The sequence below is a fragment of the Phodopus roborovskii genome, unplaced genomic scaffold (genome assembly GCF_943737965.1).
Source record: "Phodopus roborovskii unplaced genomic scaffold, PHOROB, whole genome shotgun sequence".
Taxonomy (NCBI): Eukaryota; Metazoa; Chordata; class Mammalia; order Rodentia; family Cricetidae; genus Phodopus; species Phodopus roborovskii.
Genome location: NW_026126448.1, coordinates 11,694,256 through 11,719,086, shown reverse-complemented (window position 1 = coordinate 11,719,086; position 24,831 = coordinate 11,694,256). Strand labels below are relative to the sequence as shown.

The following is a 24,831-nucleotide window of genomic DNA, read 5'->3' as shown; positions in this document are numbered from 1 at the left end:
CCCCCGGGTGGCGTGCAGAACCCAGAGGCCATCTCAGGTTCAGAGATGCAGAAAGAGAAACATGCTCTAAATGGGTTAAAGTGCAGTTAGACTTGACTGCTAGGTTTAACAAGGAGCCACACGGAAGTGATGGAACCCTTAGAACCTGGGAAAGAACAGGTCCTACCCAGAGCCTCCAGAAGGACAGTCCTGACCTGAATGAGACACCCCACTTTTTAGCTCAGTGGATCCCACTTTCCAGAATTGTAACCAAACCTGTTCTCAGTGTCCCATCTGTCAGTCTCTGCTTGTTAGCTGTTTCCAGCCTAATTACATTCCAATCCCCTTCTCCCTCCTCTCAACCCCCCACCCCACCTCCCATCTAAGTCTGTCATTTCATTGAGGCAGGGCCAAGGCACCCCACCCCACGTCTAGGCTGAGCAAGCTTTCTCTCCATATAGAATGGCATAGGCCAACTTCATCACTTGTGTGCATACTGTCTGACACCAGGGGTCTTTCTCCACCAACCCCCACCCCTTAAGATTATCTTTTAGTTTTTCAAGACAGGGTTTCTCTGTGTAGACCAGGCTGGCCTTGATCTCACCACTGTTTTAACTACAGCTGTGTGTGCATGTGAAACTGACCAAAGTAGGTCTCAGCTACCCTGGAATTGCAGTAGTTTTAAGCCTCAATGTGTCCAGAAATATCGTTTCAATATAAACTCTAGGCTTTTGGATCTGTCACTTAACAGCCCTTACATGCCTGGAGAAAATACTAAAGGACTACCCATGGGCCTGAGGGACAGCTGGACAGCAAGGCAAACAGCAGCTGGCCTTGGCCAGCGCTTAACTTGTGTCTGACACCAGGAGATTCCTGAACATCTTCCCACAGCTCAAGAAGCTTTGTTGAAGAAACTGGGCCACCCTTCTCACTGGCCTCATCCTGAGAAGTGAAGTGACTGGGGGGGGGGGGGAGGACGGGACACGGACACACTGGGAGGGGACCTGGACTTTCCTGCCTTTAACCCACCAGACTCAGGCACAGATCCTGCCAGTGATGCAGTGAACATTATAAGCCTGTTCAATTCACATGTAATTTTTTCATGTTTGAGCCAAGCTGGCCTCCATGTATCACTGTCTTGTAACTTCCTATCATTCTAACACCAGCTCCGGGCTTGGTGTGTGTGTGTGCACGTGCGTGCGTGCACGTGTGTATCCCTAAACTAGTCTGAAAAAAAGTCAATTCACTTGCTATATTCAGAGCTTAACAGTACTTCCAGCAAAAGCCCCAATTATGGAATAAAAGCAACAACACACAAGTAACAGCCACTTTTATACAGATTTTTTCTTTATTGAGAAACTTAAGTCTTGGGTACATCAAAACCAATTTCTGGGGGGCGGGGGAAGGGGAATCAGAATCCACATAGAAAAAAAAAAGTTAACACCCGGGCCATAGCAGAGCCCAGAGAATATACTCTTATAATTGAAAAATCCTAGGTGCTTCATGATTGACCTTTTGATACAAAATGACCTATTGAATTTGCAACTCGTGGTTCTTGGTGTGGAGGTCCACAGACAAACTAGGAAGTCTTCAGACCTTAGCTGAATGCCATGAGGGTTTATTTGGCTTTTGATTCCTAAAAAAGAGAAACGACAACACAAATAAGTGAACATGTTGAAGAAAACCAGTTATGTTCAACTAGCATCAGCTCTGAGTGTCCATTACTCCCTCTTCCTCTGTAAAGGAACCCGCTAACCCTAGGTCATTCTCTCGAAACTGTACACAACAAGGCCACAGGTCTCAGAAGTCACTGTAAATAAATGTAACCGGGTGTGCCACACTCCCACTAGATCGCAGTATCAATACCCTCCTCTGCCCACTGCACTCCCAGAGCAGTGAACACACCTCACCAACCTCGCGGCAATCAGGAAAGATATGTACAGACGGCAGGCAGGTTTTTATGTAATTATGAGTGTGAGGGAGAACTGTCACTACTTAAGGCCAGTAAGGTGATTGATTCATTTTTACTAAGTGGGGAGCTCTGGGCCTTGAGAATGCTGAACCCTATATGATTAGGCTATCTGAAGGAGACTACTTTTGTTATGTGTGTGGTAAGGGCCTTCTTTCTGTGTTGCTCTGATGAGCAACTGGGCACAAGTGATCTCTGGCCTTAGCCACATGGGCAGCTGGGATTACAGGAAGATGCCGGCATTAAGATCTCGGCATTCTGGAGGCGGAGTGAACTTAAGGGCAGCCTGGGGCACATAGTGAGACCTTATCTGGAGGAAGGAGGAAAAAAAAAAAAAAAAAAAAAAAAAAGCAACTGTTAAACCTACTTTTTCCTTGTCTAAGAGGTAGCAGCAGCAGCAACAGTGCCCACCCCCACCTTCTGGGCAGCTTCTTTCTTGGCATGATGAGCCTGCAGGACCGCCACAGCTTCATCCACCTGTGAAAGACCCCGGGCACCCAGTGATGGAGGAGAGCCGCTTGTCTCTCCTTGGCACCCAGACCTAGTGGATGAGTAGGGTACCCCCGAGCCTCTCTCTCCTGACACATTCAGCAATAGCCCAATCAGACAGGCATGAGAGGGGTCACAGGGGCAACAGATCAGACCTCAGCATTCTCTCTAAGCACCCCAACCCTAATCCCTGAAGGCACAGGATCTGAAAAGCAGCTCACCTTGGAACGGAGGGACTCAGGTGACTCCAGCATGTGGAGCAGCTCAGAATTGTCAATTTCCAGCAGCATCCCCGTAATCTTTCCAGCCAGATTTGAATGCATTGTTTGGATCAGTGGGAACAAACGCTCCCCTGTGGACAGAACAGTTGTCCATCACCATCAGAGTTCAACCCAAGTGAATCAAGTCAGCATCAGGCTCATCACTCTTCTCCAAGCAACTGGAACACTTACCCAGCATCTGCTTCTGTTCCTGGGGGGGTGCTGCGGCCAGCATCGAGGCAGTCAGAGGCTCCTGCCCCTGGACATGGACTGCAGGCTGTGGTGCCTGTGAATCAGGATAGGCAGTGGGGTTAGCACTAAGGAAGACACTAGAGCTGAACATCTGAACATGTGAAAGAGGCGGCGGGATTGGAGGTGGCTGTTCAGTGAATAAAGAACTAACCCTGTCCTTGAACTGAAGGACAAGGAACAGAGAACGGTACAAGGGATAAAAATCAGCCTCAAATGGCAAGCTACAGAAGTCATTGTCCTCTGACCAAGCAAACCTGCCATACTGTGTGAGCACTTGCTAGTGCACCACTCACCTAACAATTCAAGCCCTTGCACTAAAAACCAGACCACAGGGAACATAATTTTGTTTTTTGTGTGGTCTTGGCTGGCCCTGAATTCTTGGTCCCTTTGCCTCCAACTCCCCAAGGCTGGAATTATAAGCATGTGCCAGTTTCACAGTAAATTGTATATGTATCCTTCTCTTCAAAGTTTCCTTTACGTGTTACTCCAGTACAAATGAGCCAGGAGCCAGAGTGAGAATCAAAACATTCCTAAATATACCTCATTATCACCTTACCAGATGTTTGATTTTCTGTGTAGTCTCTTAACCCAGGTTGCCCTTGAACTTAGCATATAGCTAAGTGCTGACCCTCAACTCCTAAGCCTTCCTCTTGCCTCTACCACCCCAGAGCCAACATCCTGGCTAAATTAATTTTTTTCCTACAGCACCAAGGCCTGGACCAGATTTTCTTCAAATATATACATTTATATAATAAATACAAAAAACAAGCAATTACTTGAGTATTAACATGTAACAGTAGCATTGCTCAGAGCCCTAAAATGCCTTACAGGTCAAAGATAATTCACACATTAGCACCAGCTCCAAGAAACTCCCACTTTAGAATGTGGAGAAAGACAACAAAGAATCATCCACAAAGCAGCCCATACTCCTTGCTATCTGTGCAAGCAAGGCCCAGGCACAAGGTTGTACCTTGGCTCACACTTAGAAGTAAACAGCTTAGGCATCACAAGCCCCCAACATTCAGTGAAGCCTTTTAAAGTGTGTGTGTGTGTGTGGGGGGGGGTTGCCAAAGTCAACCCAGGGTCTTGTTCTTCATGCACCACCCACCCCACTAAGCTTTTTGACAGAACATCTCCCTGGTCTGGAATCTGCTCAGTAGGCTGGCTCAAGAGATTTTAGTTTTACCTCCCCAATACTGACATTATAGGGATGGGCGAGCGGGCGGGCCTTCCTGCCTCGCCTTCTGTGTATGGTATGTGGCATGTGTCTGTCACCCTCCAACACTCACCACCTACTTCTGAAGATAAGGTCTTTCTCAGAGCCCAGAGCTCACTATGGTTGTTTACACTGGCTAGCCTACAAGTCCCAGGGTCTGTCTTTCTCTGACTGGGGATAGATACCACCATGCCCAAATTTTACACATGTACTTGGGATCTGAACTCAGGTCCTCATGCTTACAATGCAAAATCTGGTCTTGAGCCTTGCTAAGACTGCTAACTGAGTCATGTCCCTAGCCCCTGACCTGAAGCTGAGTTTTATTTCTAAGTTAGAGGTTACTAACTGCCTTTATATTCCACATTAGCTTGCAAAGAATCCAGTGATCAATTAGGTCACTGGATGTGAATGAAAGTGATGCCAGGCTCACAGAGCTGAGACAGGAAGGAAGCAGCAGCTGCTTCTTGGTTTTCCTGAACTGTTACTAATCAAGACCAGAGTCTGAACCACCATTTGGGAGACAACAGGCATGTAGCACCTGGTGAGAGGAATCAAATCAAGGAATCTTTAAACAGGACAATGACCTCCATGGCTGTGGTGGGCCTCACCTGCAGTGGCTGAATCGCAGGGTGAGGGCCGCGGACACTGGAGGCATATTTGTATGGAGCCACAGCCCTGGGAGCAGCGGCAGCAACTGCAGCCCGAGGCGCAAGGCTTGGCACAGCCGCAGGAACACCTTGTGGGAAGAACAGCATCATTAAAGCCCGTCAGCATGCCCAAAGGCCCGTCAAATCCCAGCTTTCCCCTTCTGTGTGCAGCCAATACCACCTCCAGACTGGCAGCTGTCAGTCAGCCCTTGCTGGGCGGCACCAGCCCCACCAAAGTCCATAGCCAAGCGGTCCGGGCACTCAGACCCTACAACAGACCAGCAAATGCACATCAGTGTTGGCAGCAGATGTCCAACTGGCCACGTCCCACGGAAGAATTTCCAACACATGACCACACACGTCTCTCACAAGGCCAAAGGACACCATAAAAGCCTTTACACATCTAGATAGTCTAAACGGTTCCTTCTCCCCCGCCCCCTCAACAGCAGGTTGTCTGACAGTGATCCAGACAGAACACTTCTGGTTAACCCTTCACGTGACCCCGAAGAGCAAAGAATGTTCAAAGTAACCAAGAGAAGCAGGCAGGACTCCTTTTGTCACTGTCCCTGAAGAACCTGCCTAAGCACACAGCTAGAGACAGAACCAAGACTTCTGGAAAAATGAGTCCCAGACTGACCATGCCAGGGTAGAATTAGTTATCCTGATTCCCTCCTCCCCGGCCATGCTCCTACAGGCCAGTTTGCTCACCGACTCTCTGAGCGGTAGTAGGAAGGCCACGAGAGGCCGGAGCATTACCAGTTGGAGCCAGATGGCGAAGAGCTGGCCGGGGCCCAGATTGCCGTATAGCACTTGGCATTCCTTGGAAGCCTGGTGAAGAGACAGGGACAGCAATAAGTCACGGACAAGCCAGAGTATGGGCTTCAGAAGCCGAACTGGACAGGCACACCATGGTGAGAAACCCTTGCTTCCCGCCACCTACCTTGAGGTCTCCCGCCTTGCTGCCAGCGTGGATTAGGCCTCATCTGTGCTAGCTGGTTAGGCGTGTAATATGGAGGCCTTCCCTGAGCCTGGAGGGGAAAAGAGCCCCCAACTCCTGAGAACCCGAACCCAAACCCAACCATACCACACTCCTGACTCCCTCACAGCTCACTACTGGGCCCTGGGTTAATGGTCTGGGTGAAAGGCACTCATCGAGAAAGCCAGAGGATGTTAGTGGGCAGCTTACTCTATCTCTGTGACCATGCATGCGAATGACCACAGGTTAACTCCTCCTCACCTGAACACCAGCACCCCAAGCCTCCCACCCCCAGCTGCAGGACTCAGAAGCGGCAGTCACATCACCCGACACACCCACCTGTGGGACTGCTGGCACAAAGTAGCCGCCAGCTGCAGGCTGGAACTGACTTAGGATGGCATTAGCAGGGAGTGCTCGCATGCCAGCCACACGCTGCATGTACTGGTTAGTCAGGTGAGCCTTCCGCTCTTCCTTCCTCTGGGCCAGGGCAACATACAGTGGCTTCGAGCCCACAATCCTTCCGTTCATCTCTGTGACTGCTTTGGTTGCCTCTTCAGGAGAGGAGAAGCAGACAAAGCCAAACCCTTTGCTTCTCCCATCTTCTAACATCACCTACAAAGAGCAGCTGATGTTGAGGAAGGCATAGCTACCAAGCACTCACACACACACACAGACACCACACACACTACACTGGGCTCTGCTTCTAGGTGGACACTTAGGTTCAGAAGACCAAGAGCAGCCGTGAAAACCCATCTCAAAAAACTCTTAATTGCCGCTTTTAGTTTTTTTCCAGGTCACTAATGGATGCCACCATGGTTCAGTGACAGGCAATTACCTGGAGAACAGGGAACTCAGATTCTCATCATCTTACCTGTATTGAGCCTGGATTTCCACAGCTATAGACAAACAGCCCTGAATACAGCCGCTGCTCCTTGCAGTCTGTCTACAGAGCCAGCCACTACTGCCTTTCCCTTCCCTGAAAGGTCACTTTGCTTTCCCTGAGTGTTTTGAATGTTGGCACCATCAGCCCACCAAAGTCAGTGTGTTATCAGCTCAGCAACATTCTACCCATGGAACAGTGCCCTGCCACGATCTTGAAAATGGCCCCAGGGACTTCGGGGTACAGAGCTTTGCTTACTGCAGGGGGACTCTTGCAACAGGCCAGTCAAGTGAGTGACACCAAGAGGAAATGGGAAAACCAGAGTTTTCCAGGAACAAACCAGCTACATGTCACCTCCATAGCTGCTCTGGTTAAACACTCACACCCTCCAAGGGATCTTTTTGCCAGGACCCCGAGACAGGATTATCATTTAACTACAACACCCTCAGCTGTGTGTAGTGGCACACACCTTAATCCCAGCACCCAGGAAACACAGGCAGGTGGATGTGTGAGTTTGAGGCCAGCTTGGTCTATGTAACGAGACATACAAATGGTACACCCTATGTACAATGTCCCTTTCCTAAGAGCAACTTATATACACTAAGGGCCACCAAATCCTATTTCGGGATACCTAGCCTTTCTCACTACCAGTGACAACTCTACCAAGTAAGCAGCATCTTGTGTCAGGCCACACACATTTTAGACACCAGTGTGTCACATTCCCTAAGTGCCAAGGACATGCTACAGATCATGCCCTTATAACCATGGTACACAACCAGACTTTGCCAAAAGTTGACATGGAGCCTATTGATTCTTTAAAGCATCCTCAGGGCCCTGGAAGAAGTGTGGCAGAGCTGTAGGGACAGGCCCCAGGACAAATGGAAAGAGCCCGTCTGGATATTCTCTGCTCTACTGTAGCACCGTCTGTCCCCAGACCGGCACCAAACAGCAGGGCTGGGAAAGATTTGAGTGCAGAGGGGCTTGCAGGAACTGGGTCAGACTCCAAGATCCAGTCCAAGTAGACAATACATTATAAGCACACTTCTCCAGAGCACGACCCACAGGGGCATCTGAAGAATGAATTATGAAAGACACTACTCAGGACCACCAACACAAGTAACTACCATCATCAATAACTGGATAACAGAATGCTGTTTCCAAACACACATGCTCACATTTAGCTCCCACTCACCTTAGCGCTGGTGATCGATCCAAAAGGAGAAAACTCTTTCCTTAATTTCTCATCGTCAATGGTATCATCTAAGTTCTTAATGTAGAGATTCACTCCCTGGGAAAGTGGTCACTGTTAATTACACCTGTATACACAGCCACTTCCCAAACATGGCCCCAGAACAACATGCTTGGAAACCTATCAAATTAAAATGCTTGCCTGCAAAACTTAAATGAATAAACACTTGGCAGTGGGGGCCCACACCTTTAATCCCAGCACTCTAACCTACAGAGCCAGTTCCAGGACAGGCTCCAAAGCCAGAGGAAAATTCTGCCTCAAAATAAATAAACAAATCTAGGTAGCAGTGATGAACAGCTTTAATCCCAGTGCTCTAGAGGCAGAGGCAGGCAAGTCTGAGTCAGAAGCCAGTCTGGTCTACAGAAATCCATAAACCCTTGCCTGTAAGCCCAGCACTCAGGGGAACAAGGTAGGAGAAACTATTGAGTGTCTGAGGCAGGCCAGCCTAGGCTATACAGCATGTTGAGAGTATTTCTTGAAAGTTCAAGGTCAGCCTAAGCTACAATGTTACTTCTTCCAGGCCAGACTGGGTTAACAGTAAAACAGTGTCTCAAAGAGACCACAGAGTATTCTGGTACAAGCCCAGTTGAGCCACAGCACCTTCTCCATAGCTGCTCTGGCCAGTCACTCACCCTCCAGGGAACTCTTAGCTACTCCAAAAGGGGCACGAAAAGTGAAGCCAGAGAGCAAAGAGCAGTAAGTGTACACTTACTGGAATCATTGTCCCTGCTCAGCAGTGATTGCCATACCTGGTAGGTCACGATCTTTAAACCTGATCTTTATTGTTAAGTACAGATGCTAAGCCCCCAAAGAGAAGTCTAAAACACCTGGGGGCGGGGCAGCACTTTTCAAACACCCAATAGTGAATGTCCTCTTAGAAGGCAGCCCAGCTCACCTGGTACCGACTAATTCGTTCCTGCTTCAGTTGCTCAAACTTCCGTTTTAATTCAGCCTGGCGCTCTACCTTTTTCTGTGCACGGCCTACGAATATTGCTTTCCCATTCATTTCTTTTCCATTCATTTCTTCCACAGCCTAGAGAGAAAATGTATGTCTTTAATGCAGGTGTAGAGAGAGGCATGGTCTTCTGGAGCAGAGTCCAGGACACCCAGAAAAACCTTCGCCACTGGATTGTGAATCTGTTCATCCCACCTCTGAAACCTACTACACTGATCTCACTCATCTAGAAAGTGGGGCTAGTATCTAACCTTGTTATTACTGGTCCAGAGAGATCCCACATCTTTTGTTCCTAATTCCCAACCCTATGTCCAACATCTTCAAAACAAACTCCTCACCTCCTTGCCCTGGAGGAAGTGTGGCAGAGCTGTAGGGACAGGCCCCAGGGCAAATGGAAATGGCCCGTCTGGATATTCTCTGCTCTACTGTAGCACCGTCTGTCCCCAGACCGGCACCATACAGCAGGGCTGGGAAAGATTTGAGTGCAGAAAAAGAGGGAGAAGACTTCACCCTAATATTTGTATAAATAAATATAGGCAGATACTGTGATCTAGCTTAGCTATTTATAATAAGCTTCTCGGGCCCCTTGCAGGCAGAGGCTCAACTTTCGGGGATTCAGTTTCTCTACCCAAGAACGATCTGCTTCCACACCTGATCATGCAGATGTGACCAGAGGAAAAAAGGGTTTGGGATCAGAGCCCCTTCTGGACTCAGAAGAAGGTCTGTCTCCTTGGAGCAGGAACACCTCAGCAGTTACTGATTGCCTTCCGTGTAAGTTATTTACTAATAAACTCCACTTCAATTTAATTTACTAGTCTGGTGAATCCATATATCCACGCTTTAACTACCTGTCCCAATCTTTCAACAGTAGGAGGTGACAGACAGGTATGAGCAAATGTTGGGTAATGTAACTATGGACTGCATTGGTGCTGATGACATCTACCACTATGAAGCCCACCCTAGCTCGACTCTACCATGCACTAGGTACCACCCCTCAGGTTCTTCCCAACCCTCACAGCACTCACCTTATTGGCATCCTCGTGTTTTTCGTAACTTACAAAGCCAAAGCCTTTGGATTTCCCACTGGGATCTCTCATCACCTTGACACTTAGAGTTTTACCTATTACCAAAGGAAAGACCTATTAGTGACACCATCTCTACCACAACTGAAGAACACTTCTTGCTAGTAACTCAGGTGAAGGAAATCTCTGGCTGAGCCCAGATAGGTCCGAAGCAGGAAGAGGTACCATGCCTGGTCTAAAACTCAACCAAGCATCTAGGATAACCTTACAACAGATGGAGCTAAGATGGAAAAAGGCCTGGACTCTATTTACCCTCTGATCCTGAGATAAGTGCCCTGTTTTCTTAAGTTAAAAAAACAGGTTAGTTCTTGAGCTGATGGTCAGTACAAGGACACGTGGCTATTATAGATCTCAACTTACCAAACTGGCCGAACAGCTCTTTCAGATTCTCATCATCCACTTCCTCCCCAAAGTTTTTGATATAAACATTGGTGAATTCCTTGGCCTTGGCCCCGAGCTCAGCTTCCCGCTCTTTGCGAGACTTGAATCTGCCCACAAACCTACAAAGAAACCATGAAGAAGAGTGATTAATTACTCAGAAGGAACAAACATTATTTCCAGGGGCCCAAAGTAATTCAGGTTAAAGGCTGACAGGAGAGGTTAAAACACAAGGACCCCATCCACCATGAGAACAGGTTCAGATGCCCCAAGTCCCCAGCAGAAAAAGGAAGAGGCAGGACTATCCTGCAAGGACCAGTCCCAGGGCTCCTAGTTCAGACCAGGCCCACTCCTACCACATCACACTGCCTTCGTGAAGAAACCTGCCGACCATGTTTTTAAAACGTTCATTTCTGTGCATCTATGTAAATGCATAGAAAACGTCTGGAAGGACAAACCAAACTGTTAACAGTAGTTAGGCTAGCAGTGAGATCGCTGGGAATGGAGGTAACCTTCGCTTTCCTGTTGTATCTCCTAACAGGAAAGTATCTCCACACGATATGACACAGATATAAACACAGCCTTGTACATTCCATACCACACAGGACAGAAGTGATTGTTGCCTGTAACAGCCCTTATGTAACAGGACTTTTTCCCCCCACAAGGCTCCACTAAGTTCTGTTCCCACCCCACAGTAATGACAAGATGTTAGTGTCTCTTCAAAGGGATGGACTTTTCACTGTATGCAAACTAATAAGCACGCAGTGAAATGGAGTTGCAGCTCAGAGGAAAGAACTAGATAGAGGATAATTTGGTACCAAAAACTAGCAAAAGACCCATGGGCAGACCGGAGTCAAAGGAAAGCCAAGGTCACATAGCTAGTATCCAGCTCCTGGTCAGCCCAGGGCCTCTCCACTCTGCCGCTGGCCAAGACCCCTGCTCAGAGCTGTCCCAGCCCCGGGTTGCTGATGCTCACAAAACCCACAGGTGAATTGCTTTAAGGGAGAGGCAGCAGGCAGGCCATGGCTTGGGCAGGGAGCCGACCGTGGCGAGTCAAAAGGGCTGCCATGGCTCGGGCAGGGAGACTCACCAGCCCTGGAGTGGAGAGGTAGGAGCAGGCCACACTTGGGCCGAGAGAACCAGTAGCCGCCTTGTGTGTGCCAGTTAATACCGAGGTGGGGCCATGGCTGGCTCATGCGATGGTTGTCGCTCCAGACTGGGACACTCACACTTTGCGGTCATTGAGGAGCATGCCATTCATCTTCTCGATGGCCTTGTCAGCAGCCTCTTGGGTCTCGAAGTGGACAAAGGCATAACCCTTAGAGCCATTCTCATCACAAACCACCTGTTGAAGAAAAGGCAGACCACCTGAGGATCACTGCCAGATACACCAGCTGGGAGCTAACACAGCACAGCTCCACTTACAAATGGTTAGCCTGCCTCGTGTTTGTGGAGACTAGGTCAGCCCAGTTGGTTCTTTTGGATACAGGGTCTCATTGGCCTAGAACTCACTGGTTAACTCAGGCTGGCTGACATGCAAGCCCCAGGAATTCTGTTTCAGCTTCCCCAGTACTGGTATTATACACACATGCCCTCATGTCCACTTTTTATGTGGGACAAACTCAGAATCTTTCTTGTGCAGCCAGCACTTTTACCAAATAAGCTTCCTGCAGAGCTCAGGCCTTTCCTCACCCCTCCCCTCAAATTCATTTTCACTACTCCCCCGTCCCTCCCCCATCTGGCAGAGTGTGGTGCCATGCTTGCAATAATACCAGCACGTGGGAAGGATAGGCCACAGCTCAGATGAGTTCAAGGTCATTCACAGTACATGTAACATTTTGGAGTCTAGCCTAGGTTACAAGATCCTGCTTCCAAAAACAGTGTGTGTGTGTGTGTGTGGTTTCAATGAGTAAAGGTGCTTAACACCAAGATTACAGCCCCAAGTCCACTCCCTGGGATCCACAAAGGGGAGCAAATTGACTCTTGCTCTGACCACGATACAATTTGTTCATAAATAAAAAAAAAAACTCAAGGGAAGACAAGAGAAGGCTGGAGACTGGCTCGGCAGCAGAGCACCTGCACAGCACTGGCAGGTTCAACTATCAGCACAACAAAATAGGGGATAAAAAACAACCCCAGGAGATCTGGGTGCAAACCAAAGTGCTCAGGAAGACAAACTTTCCCAAGCCCACAAAAGAATTCAAGTCTAATGCTGAATATGTAAACAGCCACCATGTGAAGGTTACAGAATACAGTTAACTGATGCCTCTAAGATTTAAATATGGGTTCCTGGAAACACTGGGCTTCTGTACTCTCTTCTCCCTTATCCAAAATGTTCAAGCTTCTAAAAGTAGGGAACATGAAGGTGTGCGCATGTGAGCACTCATGAAGAATAAACACACAAAAGCACCTGCAAGGGCTAGAGCTCTTCTAGCAGAGTGCTAGCCAGAATGCAAGCCATGAGCTCAATCCCCAATACTACATAAAACTAGGTGTGGTAACACATATTGGTAATCTTAGCATTTGAGAGCCAGAAACATGAAGATCAGAAGTTCAAAAGCCAAGCTGAGCTACATGTATTCCTTTCTCAAAACAAAAAACCTCCAGGTCACATGAGGGTGTAGCTAGGATTATCTACAAGTCCTTCTGTGAAGACTCAATTCCTACAGTGGGAGCCAGCTTGGTGGATGAGCATTTGCTTAATTAATGGCAGACCTCTCATTCCAACTATTCAGGATGCTGAGACTTGGAAAAATCAAAAGCTCAAGGCCAGACTAGGCAACCTGGTGAGATGTCTCAAATTAAAAAGAGGACCGGATATGTAAAATGAGAAAAAAAATAGTAATAAAAAGAAAAAGCAAAAAGGGCTGGGAATAAAGCTTGCTGAACCCCAGAGGCTTTACGCAGAGATGGGAGAGGGAGCTGTGAACAACCACACACACAAAGATATAAAAGCAGTAGGCTTGTTGGGATAAGACTATGGGAGCAAGCTAAGAGAAAGCAATAGGGACATATCATTAAGATTATTATGTATAGGCATAAAAATTTCACAATGAAAATATTACCTGTCACTAACACGTGCTAATAAAAATACCTTAGCTGAGCGCTGATGGCGCACACCTTTAATCCCAGCACTCAGGAGGCAGAGGCAGGCGGATCTCTGTAAGTTCAAGGCCAGCCTGGTCTACAGAGCTAGTTCTAGGACAGCTTCCAAAACCACAGAGAAAACCCTGTCTTGAAAAAAACAGAACAGGAAACCCTTAAACAAAAACCTCAGTGGTAGAACACTTGCCGTACATGCATGAGGCCCTAAGTTCAAACCCTAGGACTAAAGGAAGAGGGAGACATTCCATTTCCAACATTTAAGAAAATTTTTTAATCATACCCAATTGTCTAAGGTACCCTCCCTTTGATATTACCTTGTGTTGAGTCTTTCTATAATCCAAGCTGGCCTTGAACTCCCTAGATAGCTCCTATCTCAGTCTTGAGAGTTATATCACACCCAGTATTTATCTTGTTTTCAAGATCCAGTAATTATTCCACTAAAAGCATTCAATATTTACCTTACAGGACAGGATGTTTCCAAAGGCCGAGAAAGTGTCATAAAGTGCCTTGTTGTCTATAGATTTGTCCAGGTTCTTGATGAAGACGTTCCCTACACCAGACTTTCTCAAAGAGGGATCCCTCTGAGACCACATGATCCGGATTGGCTTTCCCTTAATCACATCAAAGTTCATGGTATCCAAAGCTCTCTCAGCTGTAGAAGAGGAACAGATTTTAAGAAAAAGAAAGGGTACCAAAATGGCCTATAGGCACCAAGGTCCTTAAATATAGACCAAGCTCATGTTCAAGGGACTTTGCTGCCCGCCAATGGCCACCTTGACACAGGTAAGGAGCCAAAATAGTCATGTTCAGGGCAACTAAGCCAGGTGGTTCGTTAGCAAATAGAAACTTACTAGAGACTCAAGTTCATTTTTGAGGCAGGGTCTCTCTACATAGCCCTGGCTGTCCTGGAACCCACATACAGACCATGAAACTCAGAGAGCCACCTACCACTGCCCAGTGGTGGGATTAAGAAAGTATGCCACCACACCTTGCTTATTTTTTTTTTTTTTGTACAAAAAGTCTCTCTCACACACACAAGTTTAACTAAATGGAGGTGTGCTCAGCAATACTGTGGCAGGGTAAACTGCCACACCTTTATCTGAGGGTACACAGTACAGAGAGGCCCTGCGGCCTTGTGGTGGCCAGACCTTTCAAAGGTTTAATCAGAATTCTACAGAACCCTAGGAATTCAGCTGTCTTTCTGATATGTTGGGGAACTGACCAATCATGTCCACCAGGCACCACAGAGGCTCTATGAAGGAGCAAAGGTTAAATCTCAGCACAGGAAGACCACAAGTTGGAGTTCAGCTTGGGCTACATGGGATTTCCCAGTCCTATTGAAAAACAAAAACCAATCAACCAAACAACAACAACAAAATCCAAAACCAAAAAAACCAGTCAAAGTAGGTAGCTGTATATAGGGTTCTTAATCCCAGGAGTGCTGTATAAATTTCCCCCTTAAGAAGCGCCTTAAGCAGGAAGGTAAAAGCAATATAAAATAGCTTCAGGAAGTACCTGAAACTGATCAGATTCAGTAGGGTTGGGGGGGGGGCGCTGAGCTGCCAAGATTGAAAAGCCACCTAGAAAAAGCAGAAAGCAGCCAACCAGCCTGGAAGACACTCTCCAACCTGTTGAGCTGCCTAAAATCTATGCAGTGTGCTCCAGGATCCCAGCTTTGTGAGCTGTCACACTGGGGTGGGCTTTGGCAATGTAGCTGTCACACCCACATTTCTGCAAGTAACCCCAACTCACTGGTCTGTGTTGACTGGTTCCATACTTTGGTCTGTTATGGATCCTTATCTGGCTGGGTTAAGTGGATGTGTGTGTGTTGTCTCCTCCAGAAGTGTTCCACACAACCAAGGCCAGTCTGATCTACATTAATTTACGTAGTGAGTTCCAGGATAGCCAGGACTACATAGAGAGAGCCCCATCTCAAAAACAACAAAAGTAGGCGAGCCTATTTCTCACCTTACCCCTCTGACTTCAAAGGGACAAGGATAAGAAACTGCCCTGGGTCTCTTCAGCACTGCCAAGAAAAGGAAGCTCCCCCAAACAAATCCAGCTATCCAATCAGCCAAGACAGGTGAATGAAAGTCAAGTAGAAGCTTGCCCCTAAGTCGAAAACTTAAAACTACCCCATGATATTAGCAGTAAAGGAGCCCACCCCGACACCATTCCTGATCTATTTCAGACAACACCAGTGGTGTTGGTTAAGCCGACAAATCGGGCTGCACTTATTTATAGCTGGGAGAGGTGCTACAGTGGTATGTGCTGGCAGACACACTGCCAATGGCTTTTGCGATCTCTAAGAGACACAACTTGTTCAGAAGTCAAGAGAGCAGGCAACAGCTAAGGAGTCCACCACTCCCCCACTAAAAAAAACGCCCCTTTCACACCCTCATGGTCAAGCACTAATACTCTGTACTCTGACAACAGAAATGCTCATGTCTCAACTAGACCAATTCCTTGACCTCAGCAGCAACCTGGGGGTTAAGAAAGTCTCTGCCTCATGGACAGTGAACAAAATAGGGGCCTAGAGATCCTTTGCTACACAGAATGGCTTGTGTTCCACCCCACTCTCCCGTAGTGGTCTCAACAGTTGCTCCCTTTTAATCTGGAGTCACATGCGGCCACCGATTAGGTTTCTTCTGGGCTTATCTGTGGCTTGCCTGCAGTCCCCACTGATCCATCCAGGATGGCAGAGCACTTGCACTGGGAGCCCTCACCAGGGTCCCATTTTCTTCTAAAAGGGTTTTGACAAGCATAAAGCACTGTTCACAGGTGAGGCAGTTAACTGACCAGTAGACTTCAGTGACACCCCCCCTGGACTACCTGAATACCAATCTCCACAGCAGAGAGCTTCACCCAGACCTGAGGAAAGTCCCCCAAACAATGTGGCAAATGGCAGGGCGGTAGGGGTCTGGCCTGGTAGAAGCTGCTGGTGACACTAGCAAAATCCAAGTCATGAAACTGCTCCCCTTGCTGCCCACTGCACTACAGCCATCCCTAATCAACACAAAACCAAGTCTCAGTCTACACTAGAACAGCCCAGTCACTTTATTCAGATCCCAATTTACATACAAGCTCCTAGGTTCCAACCCCTTCCCCCCCCCCCAGTAGCCCAAGGTCATCAGGTTAGCAAGTGTGTTAGCAAGAAGCCAGGGTCATGACCACATGCCCGGCTCTCAACCACTGAATCTTGCTTCCCGTATGGCTTCTCCGGCAACATGCTGTCACGTTCCTCCCCAGCCAGTCGTTGCCAGTTCGGCCTCCGCTACAGGACGTCTAAGGTCCCCTGGAATCTCCCGACCGCTGCTACTCACCGTCAGCTGGCTGCTGGAAGTTGACGTAGGCATAACCCAGAGAGCGGCGGGTGATCATATCGCGGCAGACCCGGATGGACAGCACAGGCCCCGCAGGACTGAACTTTTCATATAGCATGGCTTCGGTGACGTCTGAGTGCAGGTCGCCCACGTACAAGGAGGCCATGGGGTAGCTGCTGGCCGCAGCGTTCATCTCCCCACCCCCCACCACCCCGAGCCCCGCCAGGACTTCTTACAGGGCCCACTGCAGGACAAAAGGGGCTCCAAGGAGCCGTGGCCCGCGCCGCAGCGCACAGGTGGCACCAGAGACGCCGGGCGAGGCTGAAGCAGGCGGGACGGGTGTGCGGGAACGACTCGCAACGGAACCGCAAAAACCCCAAGACAAAAGGCTTTCAAAAACAATATGGCCCTCTCCTGGAGTTTGTACTCTCTACCTGTCCTAGCTTGGAGCTTAAGAAATAAAAATTAAAGTAGGGAATCCCTTTGCAAAGGGGGCAAAAAAAATTTTTTTTCTAGAGGCAGACAGATGCTGCGCTCACGGTGGCCTTGGGGACACGCGTTTCTCGATAAATATAGGCCCCGGGCTCCCGGCGGTTTACAATTACAGCGGCCCGGGAAGGGGGAAACCAAATCTTTGCGGGTGCCGGCGAAGGGCAGGCGGACACGTGGTGCGGCCGGCCGGGGCGCGGGGCTGCCACGCGGCGCAGAGGCGTGCGGAGGCGGGCCGGGGGCGCTCACCGCCGGACGGACTGACGCGGACAGACAGGCAGGCCGGAAACGTGCGAAAGTCACTTCCCCGCGGGCTCCCAGCACGACTCGCTGTCTGGTTCTTTTTCTTTTTCTTCTTTTGCTCTTTTTTTCCTTTTTCTTTTTTTCTTCTTCTTTTTTTTTTTTTTTTTGAGGTTTTGAGGGCTTTTTTGTATTTTTTTTTAAGCTTTTTCTCTTTTTTGCTTCAGGCTTGCTGAGCCCGAACGCAGCACTGCCTGCTGCGACCCGGGGCGGAGAGAGGCGGCTGGAGCAGCCACCGCTCCATTTATACCCGCCCGCCCCGGGCGCTGCTGGTCGAAGGGCGCCTCGCGACCTGGGCGCAGTCGTACCCGCCCACTCGGCCCGGGGGCCCGAGGCGGGGCGGCCACACGAGAGTGACCGGGAGCGGCTGCGAGGCGCCACAGCGACCCCTGGCGTGCGGAGGACCGGCCGCTGGCACCTGCGGAAGATTGTCTTTCTACACTATATGTATTGACAACTGTCCACTCCAAGACCCACCATCCAGAATGGAACGCACACACAACCAAAATGTTAAAGACAGCCACAAAATGCCTACTCCATCACAAAGGGACGCTAAATTACAGTTAATAGGTGGCCCACTAAATGGTTAAGTTGAATATACAGGGCATACTAAACATTTGAGAACAAATAACCTTGAGGTTGGATTGTGAAGGCCATTAGAAATAGTAGAGTGGTGGATGGTACATGCCTTTAATCTCACCACTCTGGAGGCAGAGGCAGGTGGATCTACAGCTCCAGGACAGGCAGGACTACACAGAGAAACCCTGGGGGGGGGAGGAAAAAAATAGTGTTGTCTGAAGTTCTGAAAAGATGAGCAAATCTTGGCAAAGCTTTAATAGAACAAAATCTGACCATTCCCTCTGTTTTTGTTCTAGTGGAACTCCTGCAACTTAGATTGTGCTTTAAGGTACAAAAGGAGGAAGAAAGAGGTTTATTTGAGCTAATGATTGTGGTTTAAGGGGAGGAGCTACATCTAGTCATGTCCTAACTTGCAGTACATCTCATGGCAACTCATGGCAGCACATGGAAAGTGCATCTATGCACGTGTATATGCATGTGATACATGTATTTTTGTTGTTGTTTCTAAGTAGAAGCTTTTAGTTAAGAGTTTGGGCTTGGGATGGTAGGTGGTGACACACACCTTTAATCCCAGTGCTGAGGCCATCCTGGTCTATATAGTTCCAGGACTGCCAAGACTACACAGAGAAACTCTGTCTCAAAAAAAAAAAAAAAAAAAAAAAAAAAAGAGTTTAGGTTTGGATAATGAATAGTAATCATTGACTTTCACTTACATGAAGGCTTGGCAGATAATTTGAAAAGTCATGTTATCTCAACAAACCAAGTAAAGGTTGTCATTTTTAAAAGAAAGGTCATGTTATCTCATGGGACTATAATGTGGAATTTACCATTATTCCTTAATCCCTAAATGCCAGGAACTACCTTTCTATCTTTATAGGCACCCAAACCAGAAAAGTACCAAAGGTAGACAGATACTCCTTTGATACCTACTTGTTTAAGTAAACAAATGAGGAAATATATGTATTTATATGACAATTCATTCCAATAAATAGCTAATCAGAGCTTTCTCTGAGCATATGCCAAATGCCATGGCTACCATGGTATACAAGACAGAGCTCCTCCTTACCTCCCAGAGTAATATCTGGTGATTGTATTAAATCAAGACATATTGCCCCGAGTTGGTGTCCCACACCTTTAGCCCCAGCACTTGGGAGGCAGAGGCAGACAGATCTCTGTGAGTTCGAGTCCAGCCTGGTCTACAGAACTAGTTCCAGGACAGGCTCCAAAATAGAGAAACCCTGTCTCAGGAACAAACAAACAAAAAAAAAAAAAAACAAATAGTATTGCTGGTACTAGTGGCACACACCTTTAATCCCAGCAAAGGAGGCAGATGCAGGGGGATCTCTGTGAGTTCCAGGCCCATCTGGTCTACAGAGTGAGGTTCAGGACAGCCAAGGCTACACAGAGAAATCTTGTCTCAAAAAACCAAAACAACAAACAAATTAGCAAGCCTGGTGGTAGTGGTGCATACCTTTAATCTCACCACTGGGGAGGCAGAAACAAGTGGATCTCTGAGTTCAAGACTAGCCTGGTTTACAGAGCAAATTCCAGGACATCGAGGGTTACACAGAGAAACTGTCTCCCCAAACCAAACCAAAACAAAAAAAGTATTTATATAGTATTTGATCCCTCCTCAAAGAAGTCATCCCAGACCCCCAGTCATCTAAAGTAGCTCACCAACATTCACAATCATAATCACGTCTTCCTAGCTTCTTCAGTTCAGAACTTCTTTTATACCTAAAAATGAACTGTTCAAACAAATGCTGAGCATCCATGATCCAAAATTTGAAACCTGAATCTATCCAGGTGTGGTGATACAGGACTCTACCTGACTATACCCCTCAACACTTAGGTTGAGTCAGGAGGATTGAGAATTTGAGGATAGTATAGAGTGCAGTAGGATTCTGTCTCAAAAAATACACATACAAAAAAGTTACTTAGGGTGTGTGTGTGTGTGTGTCAGAGAGAGAGAGAGAGAGAGAGAGAGAGAGAGAGAGAGAGAGAGAGAGAGAGAGAGAGAATAAAACTGGAAACACCAGGCTGGGGATGTAGCTCAGTTGTCTTACCTGTATAAAGCTATAGGTTCAATTCCCCAGAATCTTATAAAAATGGGCATAGTGATATGAATGAGCACCTTTGGGTATGTGCCCAAAAGTGGTATTGCTGTGTCTTAAGGTAGATTGATTTCCAATTTTCTGAGAAACCACCATACTGATTTCCACCAGCATTCCCACCAGCAATGGAGGAGTATTCCCCTTACTCCACATCCTCTCCAGCATAAGCTGTCATCAGTGTTTTTGATCTTAGCCATTCTGACAGGTGTAAGATGGTATTTCAGAGTCATTTTGATTTGCATTTCGCTGATGGCTAAGGTTGTTGAGCATTTCCTTAAATTGTTTTTGGCCATTTGAGTTTCTTCTGTTGAGAATTCTCTATTTAGCATGTATCTCATTTTTTAAATTGGATTATTTGGTATTTTAATGCCTAGCTTGTTGAGTCCTTTGTACATTTTGGAGATCAGCCCTCTGTCAGATTTGGGGTTGGCAAAGATCTTATCCCATTCTGCAGGCTGCTGTTTTGTCTTATTGACTGGTCCTTTGCCTTACAGAAGCTTCTCAGTTTCAAGAGGTCCCGTTTGTAATTGTTGCTCTCAGTGTCTGTGCTACTGGCGTTCTATTTAGGAAATGATCTCCTGTGCTTCCCACTTTCACTCCTATCAGGTCCAGTGTGGCTGGATTTATGTTGAGGTCTTGAACTTGAGTTTTGTGCATGATGATAGATATGAAACTATTTGCGTTGTTCTACATGTTGACATCCAGTTATGCCAGCACCATTTATTGAATGATTTTTTCCCACTATGCAATTTTGCTTCTTTGTCAAAAATCAGATGTTCATAGGTATGTGGGTTAATGTCAGGGTCTTTGATAGCATCACTATTCATAATAGTCAGAATCTGGAAAAAAACTAGATGCCCCTCACCTGAAGAATGGATAAAGAGAATGTGGTACATTTAAACAATGGAGTATTACTCAGCTAGCTAACAAAAAGGACCCTAGGAGAGATACATATGGATGCCCCTGGAAAGGGGAAATAGATAAGATCTCCTGGGTAAATTGGGAGGGGAAAGGAGAGGGAGGGATGAAGGAGAGAGGGGAAGAGAATATGAGGGAACAGGATGGTTGAGTTGGGGGAGGGACAGAGAGGGAGAACAAGGAAAGAGAAATCTTGATAGAGGGAGCTATTATGATGTTAGGGATAAATCTGGTGTGGTGATATTATTTATGATTTATTAAAGCTTGCCTGAGGATTCAGAAAGCAAAGTCAGTCACAGGCCATAGTAGCCAGGCACACACCTTTAATCTCAGCAGCCAGAAGCTAGAAGATGGTGGTATGTATACACCTTAAATCCTAGGACTCAGAATTAAGAGGTAGATGGATCTCTCTGAGTTCAAGGCCACCCAGATCTACACAAGAGTGAACAGTCTAAAATAGAATTATAGCTCACACCTTTAATCCCAGAACTAGAGGGTGGTAAAAGACAGGAGCGAGGATTCAGTAGAAGCATTAATTCTCCAGTCACACTAAAGAGAAAGAAGAGTTGGAGACTTGCTGGCCTTTATAGTTAGTTAGACATGATTTGAGAGCCAGGCAGTGGTGGCACACAACTTTAATCGCAGTACTTAAGAGACAGAGTCAGGTGGACCTCTGAGTTTGAAGTCAGCCTGTTCTACAGAACAAGTTCCAGGACAGGCTTCAAAGCTACACAGAGAAACCCAGTCTCAAAAAAATTAAAAAAAAAAAAAAAAAAAAAAAAAAAAAAAAGATTGAGAATGAGCCACTATTCATTTCTAGATCTGAAACTGGGATTAAGTGTGTAGCATGACCAAGAACCAGACTATTAAAAGCTAGAACCAGCCTGCAAAACCCATCATGTGTAGCAGTCAAGGTATGGGTAGAGGGATTCATAGCTGCTATTTTCTTGCTAGAAATATAGCTCAATGGTGGAAGGGCTTAGCCTGTGAGCCTAATGACCTTACTTAAATACCCAGAACCCATAGGAATCTGGAAAGAGCTGACTCTACAACACTGTCCTCTGACCCCCAGCCAAGTGCACTCCCCAATATATCAAACACACACAATAATAACGAGTAAAAATTCATTAATAAAATAATAAAAGAAGGCAGTGTTTTAGAAGACTGGTACAATGTGAGGGGCTGGAGCAGGGCTCAGCAGTTAAGAGCACTTGCTGCTCTTCCAAAAGACTGAGGTTGAGTCCCGGCATTCACATGGTAGTTCACAAACACCAGTAACAGACGTTCCAGGTGATCCTAGACCCTTTTCTGACCTCCATAGGCACCATACATGTGCAGGCAAGGCACTCACACAAATGAAATAAAATAAGTAAATCTAAGAAAGGAAATGAAACAGGGGAAATGATGGAATTCTCCAAACAGATGTCCAGAGGAAATTAAACCATGTATTAGCTGGGTAAGCCATTCCCTAGTTCTTGGCCTTGATTGCCTCATCACTGAAATGGAAATAAGATGAGAGACTAGAGACAAAGCTCCACACAAGGCCAGGTTAACTTTCGGTTATTACCATGTAGCATTTTCAAGGTTTCTGTGAGCAGATAAATAAAGCTGGACCTTTTAAGAGTGGGGTAGGAAGGCGAGTGTCTCCTACATGTGTATGTGTCCTGGGTGTGCGCCTGTGTGTGTTCGTGTTCCTACCTATATCACAATAGAAAACTTCATAGCAGAGTTGAGACCTCATAGACACCTTGTAACAACTCTTTGGAGCATGACAGTTCCAGAGATCATTTCTCTAGTACTATTATTTGAAAATAATGACACAAATCCGTAACACAATGTAGTGTCACCTACATGCCAGACACTATTCTCAGCCTGGAGAGTCATGGCCAAGTCACGAAAGCCAGCAAGAGTGGGTTGAGACTTAACTATCTCCTTCCTCTCACACTGCCTACACTAATGCTAATAATAACCGTCGCTGGCATTTATTGAGCTAGCATGCATCACTTCACTGAATCCTCTCAACAGGTACAGAGAGTGCAGCATCATCACCACTGTGCAGGGGGATGGACCCTGGGCTTGAGAGGCTGAGTAACTGCTTAGTGTTTGTCAAGTGCCACAAGTAACAGAGGTAAAAATCCCACAGACTTATCCATACCCTATTCCTGGGTCAGACAGAATGGTACATAACTTTTCAAGGGGACATTATAATAAGGACCAGTCCCTCAGATGTCCACCATCTGAGACAAAGAGACCTAGCTCCATTGAGGTGAGCCTTGTGTTTTTACCACAGACAAAGCTCATTCTTAGCCACATAGTTTCAGATCATTCTTAACACAAACAAAGTTGGAAACCTCCTTAAACTTAACTGCTTAACACCCATTAAATTCCCTTGGTGTCTATGTAACTTTTTCAAGAACATACAGACTCTATCATGCAGCTCACTGCGCTACCAAGAGCTAAACACTGCCGCTTTCTCCTGTCTCATTCGACTGTATGAGCTGACTATGCATTGGGCATACCACATCCATACCTACCAGCCCTGTGCATGCTTTTTGTTTGAATCTTTTCTATCTCAGTCTTCTCCCCCACAACCTAAACCCCTGAGTTATGGGGAAGCTGCAGGGAAACAGGTGTAGTCCATGATGATCAGTCTCCTTATTCATTCAATACTCCTCGGCCCTGGACAAATCGCAACAATATAGTTTATCTGTCTCCATTGGTTTTGTTTTTGGCTCTAGAATCAGACAACACTGGGTCCCATAAAATAGAGTGTTATGGGTTGAACACAATAGGTTGCTTTTGTAGACAGAAAAGGGTTAGGAAAACCCTTGTAAGGCAGAGACAAGGAGATAATTGGGGAACAGCTGATGGGTTACCATCAGCTTATCTCAGTTATTTTGTATAAGGATTAACTGGCATGTTTGGGAAATTCAGCTGTTGTCTCTTTAAATCCGATTTCTTAAACAAAAAAAAAAAAAAAAAAAAAGGAGCTTAGTTTCAACTTGGGGATATGGGCCTTTAGCATGAATGATCCTTTTTTTTTTTTTTTTTTTTTTTTTTTTTTTTAACATTTTGCCTAAACTGTTGGAGCCAAAAGCAGGAGCTTAGATGAAAACAATGACCTCTCCATCTTGACAGGGAAGAGAGCTTTGCACTGGGTCTAGCCTCATTAGGACCTGTCTTCCCATCCTACAGTTCTAAGCCACAGCATCTCCTCAGCCACATCCCCAGGTGCCTCCAGACTCTTGTGTGCTCAGCTCATTACCTTCCCAGACATGCAACAGGAATCGACCATGCACTCATCCATCTGGAATGCAAGCTCTGTTAGGGGGCCGACCAGGTAGTCTTGTTCCTTTTTGTATACTCAGTTCCCAGCATAGGGCAGACTCACTAGCACACTCCACATTCACCCAATTACCCAAGCTGGAAGAACGTGGTGTCTGCTGGTTTCACTTCTCATCTGTGCAGCTGATCTACCAGCTGATAGCTCCTGACCCACCTGGAAGGACCCCACCCACTGCCCCTTCTATGCTCAGTACCGAAGACCTCTGCCCCTTCCATACTCAGCAGTACCCCAGACCTCTGCCTCAAACTAGAGTTCTTCCTTCCTGCTTCCCAGTGCTGAGATTACAAGCACAATGGGGGTCAGAGGACAACTCTGCTTCCATCCT

The 24,831-nt window shown here is 46.9% G+C and overlaps 1 protein-coding gene and 2 non-coding genes across 5 annotated transcripts; all 3 read right to left on the bottom strand.

Annotated features, from left to right (window-relative positions):
- Positions 1-1,303: 1,303 nt before the first annotated feature.
- Pabpc4 (poly(A) binding protein cytoplasmic 4) lies at positions 1,304-17,820 on the bottom strand. Of its 3 annotated transcripts, none has more exons than XM_051188719.1 (16): positions 16,761-17,820; positions 13,896-14,089; positions 11,562-11,677; positions 10,315-10,454; positions 9,898-9,992; positions 8,813-8,950; positions 7,861-7,956; positions 6,128-6,400; positions 5,753-5,840; positions 5,521-5,640; positions 4,994-5,080; positions 4,774-4,901; positions 2,890-2,983; positions 2,659-2,789; positions 2,316-2,425; positions 1,304-1,615 (listed from the first exon to the last, which is right to left on the bottom strand). In XM_051188719.1, exons 1-15 carry the CDS (start codon positions 16,951-16,953, stop codon positions 2,327-2,329), a joined length of 1,992 nt encoding a protein of 663 aa, XP_051044676.1. In that variant the 5' UTR covers positions 16,954-17,820; the 3' UTR covers positions 1,304-1,615; positions 2,316-2,326. The 3 variants fall into 3 exon arrangements, with proteins under 3 accessions (XP_051044676.1, XP_051044677.1, XP_051044678.1); XM_051188720.1 differs by having other exon boundaries at positions 5,569-5,640; XM_051188721.1 differs by lacking the exon at positions 4,994-5,080.
- LOC127225536 (small nucleolar RNA SNORA55) lies at positions 7,510-7,641 on the bottom strand. Its single transcript, XR_007834819.1, has one exon. It is a non-coding gene; the product is annotated as a small nucleolar RNA SNORA55 (small nucleolar RNA).
- Positions 9,227-9,358, bottom strand: LOC127225537 (small nucleolar RNA SNORA55). The gene has a single exon (XR_007834820.1). It is a non-coding gene; the product is annotated as a small nucleolar RNA SNORA55 (small nucleolar RNA).
- Positions 17,821-24,831: the final 7,011 nt, after the last annotated feature.